The sequence below is a fragment of the Carya illinoinensis genome, chromosome 14, assembly GCF_018687715.1.
Source record: "Carya illinoinensis cultivar Pawnee chromosome 14, C.illinoinensisPawnee_v1, whole genome shotgun sequence".
Classification (NCBI taxonomy): Eukaryota; Viridiplantae; Streptophyta; class Magnoliopsida; order Fagales; family Juglandaceae; genus Carya; species Carya illinoinensis.
The window spans coordinates 5,164,863-5,184,797 of record NC_056765.1 but is presented as its reverse complement, the minus strand read 5'-3'; the positions used below and the strand labels follow the sequence as shown (position 1 = coordinate 5,184,797).

The 19,935-nt window shown below is 38.1% G+C and overlaps 2 protein-coding genes across 5 annotated transcripts; both read left to right on the top strand.

Annotated features, from left to right (window-relative positions):
* Positions 1-1,083: 1,083 nt before the first annotated feature.
* LOC122293352 (zinc finger CCCH domain-containing protein 19-like) lies at positions 1,084-13,388 on the top strand. 4 transcript variants are annotated; one of them, XM_043101908.1, is made up of 11 exons: positions 1,084-1,245; positions 1,530-3,366; positions 3,476-3,555; positions 5,967-6,154; positions 7,459-8,380; positions 8,478-8,605; positions 8,787-8,846; positions 8,956-9,006; positions 10,000-10,070; positions 10,828-10,958; positions 11,064-13,388. In XM_043101908.1, the coding sequence occupies exons 2-11, from the start codon at positions 1,610-1,612 to the stop codon at positions 13,250-13,252; spliced, it is 5,577 nt and encodes a 1,858-aa protein (XP_042957842.1). In that variant the 5' UTR covers positions 1,084-1,245; positions 1,530-1,609; the 3' UTR covers positions 13,253-13,388. The 4 variants fall into 4 exon arrangements, with proteins under 4 accessions (XP_042957842.1, XP_042957841.1, XP_042957840.1 ...); XM_043101907.1 differs by having other exon boundaries at positions 11,055-13,388; XM_043101906.1 differs by having other exon boundaries at positions 10,828-10,982.
* A 150-nt stretch (positions 13,389-13,538) lies between these two features.
* On the top strand, positions 13,539-15,134 carry LOC122293354 (early nodulin-like protein 1). Its single transcript, XM_043101913.1, has 2 exons — positions 13,539-14,207; positions 14,334-15,134. Exons 1-2 carry the CDS (start codon positions 13,967-13,969, stop codon positions 14,816-14,818), a joined length of 726 nt encoding a protein of 241 aa, XP_042957847.1. The 5' UTR covers positions 13,539-13,966; the 3' UTR covers positions 14,819-15,134.
* Positions 15,135-19,935: the final 4,801 nt, after the last annotated feature.

The window sequence follows — 19,935 nt, the reverse complement described above, 5'->3', positions numbered from 1 at the left end:
AATTTCGATAATTCGGCACATGTGGTAAGAAGAGTTGCTAGAAGGGGTGGCGCGTGATGACCACATGCAATTGTGAGCAGCGTGTGAGGATTAACTGTGTATCCAAATAGGACCTAACTAGTAATGATTAATGAAAAAGTATGAAAGAGAAATTGAAAAGTATGTTGAGATGATGTAAGATGAGACGAGACGAGATGAGACTAACTGCGTATCCAAATGAGACCTAAGTCCTTGATTCTTCAAGGCGGCATCTAAACTTTTACATTAGTTTATTTATTTATTTTCTATATCATTTAAATATTTTTTTATTCATTATAAATATTTCTTAGATCTTTCGATTTTTTCATTAATAGTTCTCTCATATATTAATATGATTGCAATGTCTTTATGCTATCAAAACAAAAAAAAATACCCCAAATAGAAAAGTTTAAAAACTAAAAAATAAAAGATGAAAAACATTGTTCATCTTATATTTTATGAAATCTCTTCATTTTTTACGTTTTATAAAATTTTTATCATGATTATTTTTCTCTTTATTAGAATACAATATTCTAATAATATTACAATTTGATAATGTTTTATAAATGAAATAGTAAATGCGATGATTATAAAGAAAGAGAGGATAAAGAAAATAAATAATAGTTGTTTATTTTGTTTTGTTTTGTTTTTGTACACAAATGTAGAGTAATATAAGACATATGGAGCACACACTACTTATGTAGTATAATTTGATCTAAAAGATAATTTTTAAAATTATAAATCAAATTTTATAATTTAATGTATACATTAAAATAAAATAGAATAATGCTATGTACAGTCGTGGAGTGTGTAAATGCTGTATATTTGATTTAAAAAAGAGTAGAATCTACTATAAAAAAATTAATTCTTTATCATATAAATTATTTATTTATTTATTTATTTTATTCAAAATAATTACGTAATGCTTATACATTTACGCGAAAATTATCATTTTCTAATAAAATAATTCTTTCCTAAATATTTAGAAATTAGAAATTTAGAAGTATTGGGCGCATATGTATTTTATATTTAAGGGTAATTGTGGGGCTATGGCGGTAATTTGTCAAACCCACGGTTAGCGACTGCTCTGGCTCTCCCTCAAAACCTCACACTTTTTCACAGACTCACGTAAACTTACCGTTTGTGTTCGTGCGTCTTTATTTACCCCCCCTGCTCTCGAAGAAGCAGCAGCAGCAGCAGCTGCGTCAAGGAGAACCGCCACATCAGGTTCATTCCTCTCATCTCCTAATTATTTCAGGTTCAATATTTAGGGTTAGGGCTAATTTGTTGTTTTCTTTTCTTTTCTTTTTTAAATATTTTTGTTTATGTATTCGCATTTGTATGGTTTTTTTTCAATAATTGGTTTCCTCGGTTTTTGATTCCCCCCTCCAATACCCAAATGACGTTGCATTCCCGTGTGATTTCGAATCTGGGTTCGTGTTATTCTTTTCTATTTGTTGAATCTGGAGGTAACAATTTTTTGTGAGGACGCTAATTTGAAAGAAAAACAGGGGTTGTGATGCTGTTGGCAAAAAAATAAAAGTGCAGAACGGAGAAAAAGATATGCTTGCGATTTGGAGTTGAGCAGGAGATGGGTGACATGACGCAGGATGGTGCCATGCAGGAGACGGAAGTGGCCGAGGAGGCAGGTTCCGTTGGACACTTAGCTGATGGAACCGAGCAGACTGGGTTGGCGGATGTGGCTGATGCAGCCAATGATGTGCCTTACGTGGTCGAGGAAAAGGGTTATTCTCACTTGGCGGTCACGATGGAGGTTGCAGAGAAGGATGATGCAGCTGACTTGGTGGAGGGGAAGGATGTGCCTGACTCGGTGGAAATGACGGAGGTCGTAGAGAAGGAGGATGTGTCAGATTTGGGAGAAACGTCTGATGCTGCAGAGAAAGAGGATGTGGCCGAATTGGTTGAAACAGAGGAGGACTGTGTATTCGATTTGGCAGAAACGACAGAGGCTGCAGAGAAAGAGGATGCAACTGAGTTGGTGGAATTACCAAAGATTGTGGCGGAGGACAATGTGGCTCACTTGGTGGAAGTGCCAGAGGTTGCTGAGAAGGACGACATGGCTGACTTGGTGAAGATGAAAAAGCTTTCACAGGAGGATGGGGCTGACTTGTCAAAGGTTGTAGAGGAGGATGAGCCTCACTTGGTGGAGACGAGCGAGGCTGTAGAGATTGAAGGTGGGACCGACTTGGTAGAAGTGACAGGGGAGACGAATTTTGATGGCCGAGTAGCTGAGAATGTGGATTTGTCAGGCCCAGTAATTGAAGAAATGGATTTTACAGGCCCATTGGTTGAGGAGATGGAATTGAGAGAGGTTGCAGGGGAGGATCGGCCTGATTTGGTGGAAATAAGGGAGGCAGTAGTGACAGAGGGTGGGGCTGATTTGCCAGAACCAATGGAAGATACGAATTTGGATGATCGAGTAGCAGAGAATGTGGATTTTTCAGGACCAGATTTTACAGACCCATTGGCTGAAGAGACAGATGGGGCTGACTTGGCAAAGGTTGTAGAGAAGGATGAGCCTCACTTGGTGGAGACAAGGGAGGCTGCAGAGATGGAGGATGGGCCTGACTTGGTAGAAGTGACAGAGGAGACGAATTTTGATGGTCAAGTAGCAGAGAATGTGGATTTGTTAGGACCAGTAACTGAAGAAAGGGATTTTAGAGGCCCATTGGTTGAGGAGATGGAATTGAGAAAGGTTGCAGAGGGGGATGGGCCTGACATGGTGGAAACAAGGGAGGCAGTAGAGACGAAGGGTGGGGCTGACTTGCCAGAATTGATGGAGGATACAAATTTGGATGATCGAGTAGCAGAGAATGTGGATTTTTCAGGCCCAGTGCCTGAGGAAATGGACTTTACAGACCCATTGGCTGAGGAGACGGATTTGACAGGTCCAGTGACTAAGATGATGGATTTGGCAGTTCCAGTGGCTGAGGAGATGGTTTTGGCAGGCTTAGCGGTGGATACAGATTTTGGTGGCCATGTAGATGGAATGAAAGAAGTTGTAGATGTAGCAAATGCAGGTGAATTGGAAGATGAGATTGTGGAGGCAGGGGAGGACTTGGCAGAGAAAGAGAACGCAATGGAAGCAGAGGATTCAGAAGCGGTTGAGGTGGCACAAATTGAAGAGGAAATCACAGAGGGTGTGGATGAAATGGATGTGAAAGAGGAGATAGAGGTGGTGGAAGCGAGTGGGGGTAGTGGTGGAGGGAAGAGAAAGCGTGGCAAGAATTCTCGGGCCCCTGTGAGAGTCCTAGCAAGGAAGAAGATTGAAGAGGATGTTTGTTTCATTTGCTTTGATGGGGGTGATCTGGTGCTTTGTGATCGCAGGTGTGATTACCACTATCATTTTCTTTGTGAAAATTTTCATACCAGTATTTTGCTTCTTCATCAAATTTTGTTAATAATTCAATTAAATTTGTCTTTTCAAAATTATTAGGGGATGCCCTAAGGCGTACCATCCTTCCTGTGTTAATCGCGATGAGGCATTCTTTCGAGCTAAGGGTCGATGGAATTGTGGTATGTTGCTGTTTTTGGCCTTTGATTCTCTCTCTCTCTCTCTCTCTCTCTCTCTCTCTCTCTCTCTCTCTCACTTTGAGTTGGTGTTGTTAAGGTTTTGGTAATTGATGGTGTACATATGATGTGACCTTTAAAGCAATGAACTTCTGACTCAGATGAACCTTAGCTGTAACTGTAGAACTTTGATGGTAAAAATAGTATTGTTTGTTTTATGCTATAGACATTATTTTTTGTTCTTGCAGTCTAGTTTATGCACTTCATCTGATCTTTATGTTCCTTTTTCCTAGCATCATATGGAAATCGAGAACATTAAAAACTACTCATCTTTAGTACTCTTCCTGGTTTGAATGTACATTCTTTCTTTTTCTTTTTCAAATGGTTGATGTACACAATAGCCAGGAGTGGACTGGTGTGATGGACTAGAAGTTCAATTTACAATCATTGACCAACACACTGTTTTAAGTTTTGCAAGCTTGTCATCTTGGTTATTCGCCTGTGAAGTATTCCTCTTTCTTGTGATAACTTGGGTTGTTAATTTCTTGATTGTGTGAAGGTAATTTTTGGCTACTAGCAAATTTGGATTTCATCAGCTATGCTAAAGTTTGAAGTTGTGGAAAGAGTTAAGGTCTGCTGAAGAAAAAAAAAAAAAAAAAAACTGAGGCTCATGAGTGATTTTTTGACTTGTGGGAGTGGTCAACCTGAGGCCCATGCATCTTATTTTTGTTTTTACTTTCTCGTCTAGCAAAAGTATTGGGAGTTGCCTATATTAATGTTTTATGAGAGTTTTTTGGGTAATCAGTCTGTCATATAGAATGATTTGGATAAAATTCTAGCAGCATATTTCTTAGTGTTACGAGGGTGTGATGGGCCTTTTTCTTCGTTAGTGTGATTACAACCAAGCTGGGGTTTCCTAAACGTGATTGCTTGGAAAGCTGGGGGTAGATTCCTAGGCCTTATCTTTTATTTTCTCGTTTATTTCACTTCGGCTTTATCTTGGATAGGCTAAACACTCCCGAAGTCTCTAAACATGAACCCCATACAAGGAACCATCAAGAGCCTAGCAAGAAACCTAATCTTTTACTGAGTTTTTGATAAGTGTGCAGCTAATTTAGTACATTAAGTTTTATTAGTCCTCTTTCTTTCCATTGAAATTCTCTGGTAGAATTTTGTGTTTGTATTATTACGGCACATTTAATTGTACCGTTTCCTTTTGTCTAGGATTTTGTATGTAAATCCCTCTTTTGAATCAAGTACTTTATGAAATTACCACCAAAGACATGGGTGGAACAAGGGTTTTCTAAGTGTGTGTTGGTGTTTCTTTTCTTTTGTTTTTGGGGGGGGGGGGGGGGGGGGGGGGGACTCAATAAGCGAGCATATAGTTATGTAGACTTTCTATATATGTGCGTGTGTGTATCTGCAAACAAAAAACTAATTAGTCTTAAATTTGAAATCCATTGTTCTTATTACCTATAAAAAAAAAAATTAAAATTCATTGTAAGTCATAAGTCATAACTGTTTATAAAAGTTACACATTGAGAAACCATAATCGTAATAGAGAGAAGTGAGAGAGGAGGAATAGAGGGGCTTGTATAGTGTTTGGATTTTTTTGGGCTATATGGAGTTTATTTCATGTGGACGTACAGATTTGAGTTTAAACATATGAGACTTTGAAAACTTCAGAAACCCTTATTAATTTTTTTTTATAGGTAATCAAGAAGTTTTATTCATAATATAATAGGCATAGCCAAGTCACAAGATATATACGTGAGTCAGAAGCCCTTATTAATAAGCCTAGTATTCCCACATTCAAATTAAACCTTTTTTGTTTTACTAGTGCTACAGCTAAAACTTCATTTTGTTTTGTTCTGGGGACAAAAAGCTTTTATTTTTATTTTTATTGGTGGAGGATGACCAAAATTTAATTGTGGGGGCATTTCATACAAAATGCTAACTCCCAGAGCTTCCCATAGGAGTTCTAAATTTTTGGGACCATACAAAATACTAACTCTGATAGTAGTTTTATTTTTTAGTTTTATTTTATTTTATTTTTATTTTTTTGTGGGGATGGGGCGCAATGGACCATTGTAGGTCCACGCCTGCATAGACACTTCATGGTGAAAGCTTGAAATGGTGTGATTCCACAAAATCGGGCAATTGTATCCCATACCAGTAATTCTTGTGGTTGCATTTCTTTTTCCATTGGCTAACTCCTACTCAATATATTCATAGCATTATGTGTAAATATTGATCTTTATATTTCCAAGAATCATGAGACTATCATATGACCTTTAGTTTTCATGATCTGTTTTTGTTAAGTTACTATTTTTTAAGTTCTGTTTAGTTACTATTACCTGTTGGATTCCAAACTGTAAATCTATTTAATTAAAGCATTACTATGTTATGGATTTTAGGTTGGCACCTGTGTAGCAACTGTGAGAAGAATGCCTACTATATGTGTTATACTTGTACATTTTCCTTGTGCAAGGCATGCATCAGAGATGCAGTTATCTTATGTGTGAGAAGAAACAAAGGCTTCTGTGCAGCATGTATGAAAACGGTCATGTTAATTGAACACAATCTGCAAGGAAACAAGGATATGGTATGTGCTTTATGCTTTTTAATCGCCTCCCCCTTTTTTTTTGGGTTCTTTGCATGTGCTTTGCCTTGGATGGATCATTCTCCTTGTTAGTGATGTGAATGATGAACAATGTAGATGCAGTTTAAATTATGTATGTGAAATGGTTGGGGAACTGAAGTGTATTAAAAGGCCTCATAATTTATCCATCTTTACGGTTTAATTATTGGGCATTCTTTTTTATTCCATTTTCTCTTTATTAATTGGAGACCTTGCTAGTTCTGTCGATTAAATGCGCATGCTGTAGTGTATTTGTTACTAATTCTGCATTCACTTTGGGTAGTGTTGCTCTAGCTGCACTGCATGTGTGAAACATTTTGGGTTAGTGCATAAGCTGACCATTAAAGCATTGTGAGCTGTAAAATTGAATTGTACGTCGAGTCCATTGATCTGAAGTTTGGCCTTCTGCAGTGGCCAAGGCATGGATTCTTTATCCGATAACTTGAAGGAATAAATGGTTTGGGACAGAGGGTCCCATCTCTTCTTAAGAAACAAGGGATGCTTCTTTGCAAGCTTGACTGCTCTTCTCCTAGGAAAGTGACTGAAATTTAGGGGTGGCATATGTTGATGAAAAGATAAGTCACATATAATGGTTTTCTTTTGGCTGCAAAAGACCAATGAATGCCCTTCATAGATAGTGATTTGATTCAATTAGGGGGGGATAATAGGTTAGATTTAAAAATATCGTTAGAAGTAGTGGAAAATGATATGATAGAGATGATGCAGGGAACGATTTTAGAGGAGGTGAATAGCAGACAAAAGATCTTAGGTTGAATGGACTGATGTCTAGGAATCTCTAGGGTCATTCTCAAGTGTTAGTCTGTCCTGAATGGATATTGTCCCATCCTTGGAACATTCATGAAAAAATGCTATAATGAGTTTCCCAGCTAAAATAATACTCGTCAGTTACAAAAAGTTTTATTTTACTGTCGTTTTCTCCCTCATTTCCCCCCATTAATTACTAACCTTTTTGTGAAATCTGCCATTGCATGTAGGCTTACCCCACCCAGCCTGCTGTTTATATCTGCTTGGTGTGTGTTTTTGTTCCTTTTATGTTTATATGCAATAACCAGGATTATTTTTTTCTTGGAAAGGTGGTGAATGAGATCCCACATTGTTTGTGAGGGAGAAGCTCAAACCCATAATAATGAAATTCCAAGGGATTCTAGATGTGGCTTGGGCGTTCCTTGGGTTGTTACATTATTCCAATATGTATTGGCTATTAGCATTCTGATTCTCTCTTTACTCCCTTGTTTATGTTGATGCAGGGTCAAGTAGATTTTGATGACAAAAGTAGTTGGGAGTATCTTTTCAAGGAATACTATATCGATTTAAAAGAGAAGCTGTCCCTGACTTTAGAAGAACTCAATCAAGCTAAAAATCCGTGGAAAGAGTCTGATGGATTTGCTGGTAAACAGGAATCTCCTGATGAACTTTATGACGCTAATAATGATGAGGGGTCAGATTCAGACAGTTCCTGTGGTAATATAGAAATAAGTAGCTCTAAAAGGAGGGCCAAGAAAAGGTTGAAGCCCCGATCCAAGGAAACTGATTCACCAGCCCCAGCACGAGCAACTCGTGCTGAAGGTCCTTCCACAGATGGAAATGCTGAATGGGCATCAAAAGACCTCTTGGCGTTTGTTATGCACATGAAAAATGGTGACAGATCTGTTTTGTCTCAGTTTGATGTGCAGGCTCTCTTGCTAGAGTACATAAAGAGAAACAAACTTCGAGATCCTCGGCGTAAAAGTCAAATAATTTGTGATTCAAGGCTTCAGAGTCTGTTTGGGAAACCACGTGTGGGGCATTTTGAAATGTTAAAGCTTCTTGAATCCCATTTTCTTATAAAAGAGGATTCTCAGGCTGATGATCTTCAAGGAAGTGTAGTTGATACTGAATCTAGTCAGTTGGAGAATGCTGGGATCTCTGATGCCCTTGTAAAGACTGGTAGAGATAAGAAACGTAAAACTCGTAAGAAGGGTGATGAGAGGGGACCTCAATCAAATCTTGACGACTATGCAGCCATTGATATTCACAACATTAATCTAATTTACTTAAGACGTAATTTAGTGGAGGAACTTATTGAAGATATGGAAATGTTACATGACAAAGTTGTTGGTTCTTTTGTGAGAATAAGGATTTCTGGTAGTGGTCAAAAGCAAGATTTGTATAGGCTGGTCCAAGTTGTAGGTAAGTATTTAGATAAATTTTGCTGTGCCTTGTTGATCTGAGTGTATTGGGAATAAGTCTTGCAAGATCATAAAGTTTTGTAATGGATTTGTGACAGGTACATGCAAAGCTGCTGAGCCCTATAAAGTTGGTAAAAAGATGACAGATATCTTGCTAGAAATATTAAATTTAAACAAGACAGAGATCGTATCAATTGATATAATCTCAAATCAAGAGTTCACTGAGGTGATTCAAGTCGTTCAACATAGAAACTTTACAATTTTTATTTGTTTATGTATTTATTGTCGTTGTCCTGGGTGTCAATTATGTCCAAATTTGTAGCGCATACATTTGGTTTGAAGATTTCTGCCCACTTGTTTTGTGGATTCTTTTAAATATCTATTCATTTCTTCTTTTTTGCCTCTAGGATGAATGCAAGCGACTACGCCAAAGCATAAAGTGTGGACTTATCAACAGGCTGACTGTGGTGATTATATGCCCTATCTCCAACGTTTTTTTTTTAATTTAATTTAATTTAATTTTTTAACATTAAGCATCTAAACTGTCTATTTACTGAGAAAAATGGTCGTTTGTAGGGAGATATTCAGGAGAAAGCAATGGTACTTCAGGAGGTCAGGGTCAAAGATGTAGGATTCTTTCTTTCAAATGTTATTTCTATTGATTTTTGCTGATTGCATGCCTATGCTTGATATTTTAGAACTATGAATAGGTTTTCTGAATATGTTTGTTGTATTGACAGATGGGAGAAATAATCTGCAAGAAACATTTTAGAAAAACATTAATTGGTAATTTGTTTTTTTTTTTGATAATTAATAAGAGTTTTATTACCATAAATAGGCATAGCCCAAGTACACAGGAAGTATGCGAGGGGAAATACCTACATACAGCGACTAAAAAGATAGAAAAAAAAAACTAGAAAAACTCCAACACGTCATCACCATTCATTACATTAGCCTTAGCCCAAAGACATAGAGTTTTAAAGAAAAATTCCCCAATTTCATCCAACGATCACTCATTGTTTTTAGAGGATAGGTTGAAAAAGATCTCATCATCCACATCTTGATATGAGAGGAGATGATGTTCTTTGATCCTAAGATCATTTGCGGAACTTGTCTAGTCATGTTTGGATCAAAGTAACCTATACAAGACTGATACTACTGGTAGGAGATGTATACTAGGTTGCAGATATCCTTCAAGTAGGAGAAGGCTGTGGCTGGTTGGAATTTGCTGTCCCAAGTCCCGTCACCATCCTAGGTTTGTATTGGCAAAGTCAGAATTAAGTCCTAGTGATGTTTTGCGTAACTCTCGCACGATGGAGATTATAGAACATAAAAGCTATTTAAAGATTTCCTGACATTTTCCCATCTAACTTCGTAATTTATCGACAAGATTTTTTCTTTAAAAATTTAATTTTAACTCTTGAGAGATAATTATACTTAAGCTCTATTCATTGTGCGAGCTGCTTCTAGTGTGGATTGAATAGATTTCTTTTACTTCCCCACATAATGTCTTCATGTTTGATTTTGTGTTATTGCATGGATATTAGATAGCATCTTGTGCCCCACCTTGTTCATTTTTTATTTCCTGTCTGATGCATTATGCTTTCTGTTCTAATACAGTGGCTGGAAGCAGAGATAGTGCGACTTAGTCATCTCCGTGATCGAGCAAGTGAAAAAGGGCGTAGGAAGGAATATCCTTTACTCTTCAAGACTTTTTTTTATCCTTTTATTGTTTTTTTTTTTCATATCCGTGGGTGTCCGGACCAGCTTACGCGCACCTCGACTTATCCTGTTATTGTTTATGCAGTTGGTTTGCTTTTATCTGGTTTTTTCAGTTTCTAACAGGCAGGGAAGTGTGGCTTGAGGGTTATGGTTATTGTTGCTTTTTGTTAGTTTCTCTTTCGTTAATTTTTTTATCAGAAAAAAAAAAAGAATTTAATTCACTATCAGCCTTGTTTGGATAGTGAGATGAGATGATCTGTGAATAGTAGTGAAATGGTTTGAGTTAATATGTTTATCAGGTTTTGGGAAATGAGAGAAAAAGTTGAATAAAAATATTATAAAATAAAAATATTGTTAGAATAGAATTTTTTAATAGAATTTTTGTTTTGGGATTTGAAAAGTTGAATTATTTTTTTACCTAGCTACGGAAACTATATATTGTATCAGGCTTTTGCCTATTTTTGGATAAATATAATTTATTTACTTATAAAAAAAAATTGAATTATTTTTTGTATTTTATTTGGAAGTTGGGGAAAGCTGTAATGATTAGATGAAAAAGTTGAAGATTTGAAGTTGGAAAGTGTTTGTGTTTGTGGTGTTTGGATATTGAGATGAGAGTATCTTGCTATCCAAACTAGGCTCAGAGTTGAGCCAAATTTATGTGTGATCTAGTTTGAATTAAGGCAATACAGTATTAGTCTATAAGAAATCCTTGACTCCTTTCACGCTTAGAGAATGTGTAGAGAAGTTGCAACTTCTTAAGACACCTGAGGAGCGCCAGCGTAGACTGGATGAATTTCCAGAAATACATGCTGACTCAAACATGGATCCTAGTTATGAATCAGAAGAAGATGAAGGTGAAAGATATGATAAGAGACAAGGTCCCTTTCAGCACTAAGTTTTTCTGTTTGTTTCATTTTTATTTATCAATTACTGAGTGACTTTGTTTCTAGTGCATGCAGAAACTTACATAAGACCAAGAGGTACTGATTTTGGCCGGAAGGCAAGTGAATCAGTTTCTCCGCAAACAGGAGGTCCCGCTTTTAGTGATTCCTGGGGTGGGACTAGGAACTATTCTGACACGAGTAGAGAATTAAGCAGGAATATGTCTAGTAAAGGGTTCTCTTATAAAGGAGATGATACTACTAGCGGTAGAGACATGGTGAATGAACGGAATCAAGGAAGAGACAGAGAAACACAGCAAGCAAGAAGTTGGGAGAAGCAAAGAAGTGCTGAGACTTCAGGACATGGCGCTTTTACAGTCCACTCTGTGGCAAAGTCTGAAACAAATCTTGCTGTGTCAGAAATTGCAGCAGCATCTCACTCTACTGCAGTGGCTCAATCTGCTGCCACAATCAATGAAACAGAAAAAATGTGGCATTATCAGGATCCGTCTGGAAAAGTCCAGGGACCATTTTCCATGGTGCAGTTGCGAAAATGGAACAACACCGGATATTTTCCTGCTGATCTGAAGATTTGGAGAACCAGTGAAAAACAGAATGATTCTCTACTTCTGACTGATGCATTGGCTGGAAAGTTCCAGAAAGACCTACCATTAGTGGATCACAGTTTTCCAAAGGCTCAAGTGGTGCAAAATTCACATATGTCATCCTCATATTCTGGGAAACCTCATGGAACACCCTTACAGCAAGGTATGGAAGCTCAAGTTGGTGAAAGATCAAAATTTGATGAGAATCGTGGAGCTCTGAATCAACATTCTAATACTGGAGGTTCTTCAGGCCAATCTGTAGGAGGAAGTTGGAGATCTCAAAATGAAATCAGTCCTGCAGGCAAGCATGCTATGTTGGTTGAGGTCCCAAATATTTCTTCGGATGGGTGGGGTCCCAACCCCCAAAAGGATTCATCAAACCTTCCTTCACCTACTCCACTACAAACTACCACGGAGGTGACAAAGGGGCAGTCTTCTGAAAATAAGCGGTTGCAAAATTCTCTGCAATCATCTGTTTCCATTAGGGAAGCCAGTCCATTCTCAGGTGGTAATGTGACGCAACCTCCTGCTGCCGTTATCCTAGAGAGTGCTCTTCGAGGTGCAGAAAATACTGGTGCAAGTTCAAATCCTGCGGTAGTTCCCATACCCAAGCCAGATAATAGTATGCTACTAGGTTCTTTAAACGCCCTTTTAATGCATGCTCAATCGACGGTGCCACAATCTGTTTTGGCTGATGCTTCAATGAGTCCCAACGTAAATATGAAGAATAATGGCACTAATTTCCAAAATTTGAATCAGTCTCTGGCTAATCCTGAATCTCAAGGATGGGGGTCTAGTTTAGTTCCGAAACCTGATATGACTTCTTCAAGCCCTTTACCTGGGAGTGAATCCCAAGCCTGGGGAAGCGCTCCATACCAGAAGGTGGAACCAATTAATCCTGCTACTCCGCCTGTGCAACCACTTGCTCAAGGAAACTGGGGTGATGCTCCATCTGTCCATAATTCTGCTTCATCATTCAGTACAGGAAATCCAATGGGGACTTACCCCACTGCAGGCTATTCGGGCTTGCCTCCAGCTAATCCTTGGAGACATCCGGTTCCAGGCAATCAATCAGACATTCAGCCTCCGGCTCCAGCCACCCTAACTTGGGGCGTAGGTGTTGGAGAGAACCAAACTTCCGGGACAAGACCAGGGCCAGAGAATCAAAATACTGGTTGGGGTCCAGTGCCAGGAAATCATCACATGGGCTGGGGAGGACCTGTTCCATCAAATGCGAACTTAAATTGGGGTGCTTCTGTTCAGGGACCGGCACCTGGAAATGGAACTGCAGGATGGGTTGCACCTGGAACTGTGGTTCCCGGTTGGGTCTCTGCCAGTCAAGGGCTACCAATGGGAAACGGAAATCCCGGTTGGGTTGCTCCTGGTCAAGGCCCAGCACCTACTGGAAATCCAAATCCTGGGTGGGCTGCACCCACCGGGAATCTGGGCAACAATGGAGACATGCTAGCAAACCAAAATGTTAGAGGTTCTCATGGTGGAGACTCTGGTTATGGTGGTGGCAAGTCTTGGAACAGACAGTCCTCATTTGGTGGAGGGGGAGGAGGGGGTTCTAGGCCTCCTTTCAAGGGGCAAAGAGTGTGCAAGTTCCATGAGAGTGGGCATTGCAAGAAAGGAGCTTCTTGCGATTATCTGCACACCTGAGTCTCAGGATTTTGTATGAGTAGAGCAGTTAATTCCTGTACAGTAATTTTTCATAAAAAATGGTTTTTGACCTTGTATAAGCTTTTTGTTTCGATTTATATTATATATAGAATTAGTGCAGGGTTAGAATGTCTCACCGGCTTCTGCTTCCTTCGTTTTCGTTATACATGCTTTCCTGGGATTCAGTTTGTGAGGTGCTCCTATTTCGGATTCCACTCCTACTAAAATACCAGCTAGGCCGATGCAATGAATGATAATATGGATACGAGTAATGCCAGATAAAATCTTAAGAGTACGTAAGTACTGCCTTTAAATAAAAAAGGAAAAAAGGAAAAGAAAAGTAAAAAGTAGAATCCATTACTAAAAACCTAATTGTAATAAATATATGAAGATGTGTTATAGATGAATGTATCTACACATAACAAAGCGTTTCAAATTGTAGTATCTACATTACCTTACAAATTATATATAAATGGTCAAAGGCCCTAAAGTTGACGGGGAAAAACCTAGCCTTTGTATTCGTTATGACTTAATAACTGCTGAGAAAGCCACGTTACTGTACGTTTCTTTTGACCCATATTAACAAAACGTTACATTATCAGTGCTGGCTGTGCGCTTAACCTCCTTCACTCTCTACATTCATTGTCTTGGCCATGTATAACATCAGAATTGCAGAACATTTTCACTCTGCATTCCATCTCTCTCTCTCCCGCAATGGCTGGTCTCAGATCAGAACCTTTCCTTGTATTATATGTAATCATGTCAGTCATGGTACTGGTGTTGATTCAGTTCTTTGGCTTGACATATGGCTGCTCCTCTACTTGCCCGCCATCAGCATGCCCAGATAGTAGTGGTGTAAAATACCAAGTTAGCTCGATCTGGTCCATTCCACCATTCCCAACTTATTACTCCAACTGGTCCCTCTCCCATTTCTTCCGGACCGGCGACTTTCTCAGTAACTCGAACACCTTCTTCAAGATCCATTTCTTAACATGATGATCGATACATGCATATATACATATATATGATACGAATTAATTCCAATGGTCTTTTTTTTTTTCCTTCTATCTGATTCATGCAGGTTTTGACTTTGAGACCGGACATAACGACGTGATTCAAGTGTCGAGACAAGAGTACGAGAGTTGCACCGCCTGCAACCCCTTAAGGGTCATCAACATTGGTCCCGCAATCGTACCATTGGCCGAGAAAGGTGTCTTCTATTTCATCAGCAACTTCTCAAACTACTGCGGTCTTGGGCTGAAGGTTTCAGTCTGGGTGCACGGCTGCTCCGAAGGATTGCAGCCAACTCCATCGCCGTCTCCGTCACCTTCCCCACTTCGAGTTCCTCCATCTTCATCGCCCGCACCAACTCCACGTACGAGGAATGGATCCAATTCTCCGGCTCCAACCCCAGCACCGTCTCCTGATGATGGCTATCCTCCAGAAGCTGGCGCTCCCAATGCAAAGTCTATGGCTATCCGTGTTGGTTCTTCTGAAATCCTGATCTTTCACTGGGCTTTTGACATTTGTTTGGTGGTATTTGTCATTCTTGGATCGATGATCTAGCTAGGAAATTCATTTAATTTTCATTATGGGCGATAATAAATATTATTTAAGCTATCTAGCTTCATGCAGCAGCACTTGAAATTTGATTTTTTTTTCTTTTTTTGGGACGTGACTACTTTTATTCATTCAACTTGCATTCTTAGAATTATCATGCATGTGATCGTCAATTGTTCTACTTTAATTTGGATTTATAATTTGAAGATCTTTCATCAATAAATTTACGTTAATTTTCAGCTTTTTCCCACCTCGTACGTCGTTCGTATAAGATCAAACTTCAATGATATTTTTATGAGTCAGTAACTTATTTTCCTTTCATTTTTTTTCTGTGAAGTGATGCTCCGATTTACAAATGTCACTACAAGAAAAAGGTCATTTTCTAGGTATAGAATTCGTCGCAAAAAATTGCCTCAAATAGAATTCCATCCGATGCACGTTGGATGCCGCAAACTATGAGGCAACTGCTTACCAGGGATTTGAAATAATTGCTTGAAATAATATTATTTCCGGCGATGGTGTAGTCGGAAAAGATACATACATTATACCCCGTCAATGTGAAGAGTATTTACGACGCTATTGTATCGCTGGAAATAGTGTAACACTGTAACATTTTGAATGGAAATGGTCCTTCCAAAATTAAAAAAAAAAAAAAAAATGCATTAAACAGGATACATGAAACATTCATATTCTTTATTTATTAAACCAGTTGTTATATGTTAATTATAACGACTTAGTGGAAAGAAATTAATGTCTTCATAAAGTTAGATATTCGCAAGCACAAGAAGTGGATCATAAGTCAAGGCATGCCCATCGAACATGTTGATGGGTGACGTATATGATATTTCCATCCCGATCATAGGTATTCACAAGAGTCTCATCCCCATCAAGCCATACTTGGGCGACATCAAGTCCTGCTTTTACCAGGCTCCCCTGCAAAATGATTAAAGAATTGAGAAAAATGATATATACAGAACTAAAAGCTCAAGGTGAGAAAATCATCTTTGTAAAATTCCGGCCGGCTGCTAAGATAATAAATGGAAAATTACAGGATTATTCCTCAGATCAAGTATATATGCTTGGACGTCCTGACTTATTTCCATTTCATGAATTGCATTTTCCATATCAGCAGCAGCACTCTGTCATAAAACAGATCCTGATTTGCAAAAGAGTTGATATCCTAAAAGGGCAGTGATAGGGTTACTACCTATCGACTACCCATTTACTACTTATGTACTACAAGAAATCATAGTTTTTCCACGACAAGTGCACGCGATGAATGATAAAATTAGACTAAGATTATGCTTGGGTGCTGATCACTCGATATTAAATGATTTGTAAATAATAGTGAAAAAATAATGATAAAATAGTAAATAAAAAAAATAATGAATAATAGTGAGACGACTTCAAACCTATCATACCTTCCCTATAAATAATTAATTAGTACTTGGTGCATGGGTACGTAATTATAAAGTTTTATGAATGGTTTAGTTTAGTTGAGATCATGTAACCTTAAATGTAACCTTGGTTTTGTTATCACAATATTCTTTTCGCCATAAGAGAGTACTGTTTCTTGAATTGAAAAAAAAAAAAGTCAACAAAAGCTGATCTCCTAGGAAAAACTGACTAATCATAAATTAGCTGAGGCCTGTACTACGTTATAATTAGTAGGAAATTTCGAGGTTACGGTCTTTCATATTATGATAAATCAATATCTACACTGCCGTTTAATATTTTGTCATGAGTCTACATGAAACTGCAAACATTTTGCAAACCATAACATTTGCAGGCTGAAGTACTGATATATATATATATATATATATATATAGAGTACAGTACGTTTATTTTGTGCTCATTAAAGTTTTTGCCGTCGGTTAATTTGTATGTTCTGTCCGATTTTGATACAGAATTATTGCATATATGATCAAATTTGAATATTTGTGATGAGAATATACTAATTTTGACATGAAATAGTCATTTTAGTAAGAAATTAAAAGCTAGCAGCAAATAAACAATTTTCTTTTTTAAAGGAAATATCATCATTCATTTATTAAAAGAAATTTACATTTATGATCGGATACATACAGGGATACACCCTTATCAACCATTTGGAGCTCCACCAGTACGTGCACTACTAGATTGGTTTGAATTTTACTATTGCTGATACTCTTTATAGAGAAATGTCCAATAACCACTACTTTGCCTAAACATAAAATCAACCTCATTGTTCATAGAAATGGAAGACTCAATCTCTACGGATAAACTGTTCAAGAGATTAACTTTTTTTTTTTAACTATATAATAAAGAAAACAAAAATGAAAAAGGACAGATAACAGTGGACCAACTCTAGTAGATTTTGAAATCTGTGATGGTCGTGAAGGCTACAAGTTTTTCTCTTTTCAGCCACAAAAATTAGATCTGAAAGATTTAGTAGTGGTAATTTCGGTGATCCGATGTGTGAGGCGAGAAGGGCTGCCGAAAGGGCATATAATTTTCTTTTCTAGCTAGCTAGCTTGTTGGATAGAATTAGATAAGAGGACTCATTAATTACCTCATGACAACATTAACACGACAAATATTGATCACTTCATTTTAGGTGGATAGATGTCATGAACATGTCACAAATATACAAGTAATTCTACTAAGCATCCCATACTGACCCCGCACACCTGATGTGGAAGTTTTGATTGGCTTATGCATATTTTGCGCTAATATTGGACCGGGTGCTTGTCACAAATGTGAAAGAAAAACATGATTCGTTGTAGAAGCTATGGAAACGCAAGTGGTGCCATGGCCAGTCAAATGTATACTTTGTATACAAAGAGAGCAATGAGAATGCAAGTCTTTTTTATTGCTCTTTTTTTTTTTTTTTTTTTTTTTTTTTTTTTTTTTCTGTTATAAGGGTACAAGATTTAGAAGAAAATAAGAATGTCACAACCCGACCATGTAGTAGGCCACGACCAAATAAACATTGTGTAGATGTTTGATATATAAGAAACTAATCAAGAAGGATCAAGATGATTTTAGAGTTTATGTCGAACTCCAAAACATAGAATGATCAGTATTATAACATTCCCCAAACATTCAATATTGCAGAAATTAGTAAAATCTTCTTACCAAAGATAGATATTCTTCGATCAAAGTTTGACACAATATAGACCATAATGTTGTGAAAAACGATGACAATAAAGTAAAAAATAAATACAAAAGAGAAATTAATCACACACGACACAAAAATTTACGTGGTTTGGCAAATTGCATACATCCATGAGAGTTACAGAGGATTTTTATTACTGAGGAATTACAATATAATAGTGGGGTGATTGCTGTTCTTCTGCAGTATAACCATATGTCAAAAATAACATATATATAATCAAGCGGTAGAAAAATCCTAAAATTCGTGTAAAATCAATGTTTGCTCTCGCAATGTGTTGAGCGAACCTCCTTCCCACAACCGCTCGAGCTCACTGTCGAGTTGCCTTTGAGCATTCCACTCTGCCTTGTCTTCGCTCGAGCGGCCAATGCCTCCGCTTGAGCGATGTGGACCAGAGTCCACAGTACTCAACAATTCTTCCACTTGAGACTGGTACACTTATTGTATCGCCCTCTTCCTCAAACATAATATCCTCCACCTCTGCAACTCACTGCCCCTATCTTCATGCTAGAAGATCAACTGAAGTTGCACACAACTTTAGTTTTTCAAGTGTAACACCATTTGTCAACATATCAATAGGGTTCTTGCTTCCACAAATCTTCTCAAGTAACAACTGTTCGTCATCTGATAATGATCGTATGAAGTGATATCTAATCTGAATGTGTTTGGTCATGAAATGAAATGCTGGATTCTTGGTAAGGAATATGATACTCTGACTATCACTGTAGAGAGTGTCTTTCTGATTCTTTTTACCCAATTCCTCCAAGAAGCCCTGTAGCCATATCATTTCCTTTGCAGCCTCTGACGCTGCAATGTGCTCAGCTTTTTTAATAGATAAAGAAACTATTTTCTATAGATTAGAACCCCATGATACTACATTACCACCAAGAGTATAAACAAAGCCCATGGTACTTTTTCTGCTATCAATATCTCCAGTTAAATTAGCATCAACATAGCCTTGCACCTCTAAGCTCTCTCCTGAGAAACACAAGCACGTTTCTGAGGAGCCTTTTAGGTACCTTAAAATCCATTTCACTTATTTCCAATGTTATTTTTCTAGATTACTCATGTATCTACTTACAACTCCCACTGCATGGGCAATATCCGGTCTTATGCAAACTATAGCATACATAAGTGAACCAATAGTTGAGGCATAAGGAACCTTACTCATATAATCTTGTTCCTCCTCTGACTCAGGTGACTGATTCTTGCTGAGTCTGAAGTGACTACCCAAGGGTGTGCCTACTGGTTTGGCCTTGTCCATATTGAACTTGCTGAGTACCTTTTTCACATACTCAGCTTGTGAGAGTCTCAACGTACCTCTGACTCTATCTCTGAAAATTCTCATGCTAAGGATTTGCTTTACTCAAATACTTCATTGCGAAGTATTCTGACATCTGCTTCTTCAGATTATTGATCTCATCAATATTAGCCCCTGCAATAAGCATGTCATCCACATACAGCAATAGAATAATGTAAGAATTGTTAAGGTGCTTGACATCAGGGTATTTTTATCGCCAGATTTACTTTTTTACCCTTTTTCTCTCTAGACGTGAGCGATTAGGGCGATTGGGTTTTGCATCCTGGGCAGGTGTAGCTGCGCCTCTTATGGCCGCTGTGGGTTCGGTGGTTTTGACGGGTCGTTCTCGGACCTTCGCGAACCTGGTCTCAGCGACTCCACAACCGATTCTAGCTTTTGATGTGCCATTCAGGGCATCGAAAGTGGTTGACGGTGAACTCTGCCTTTTGTTCTCTAAGGATGAAATAAGAAAATCTGCAGAACCATTCCGTTTCTCTCTTGTCCTCAAATTCCTCCGGAGGCATCCTTCTCTTGATGCCATCAGAGCTTTCATCCGTTCCCGTTGGGGATTGTTTGGTATCCCGGTAGTTTCTTCCATGAGTAAGCCTCGTAATGTATTTATTCGATTTCAATCTGAGAGTGATTTAAACAAAGCTTTATCCAGAGAAG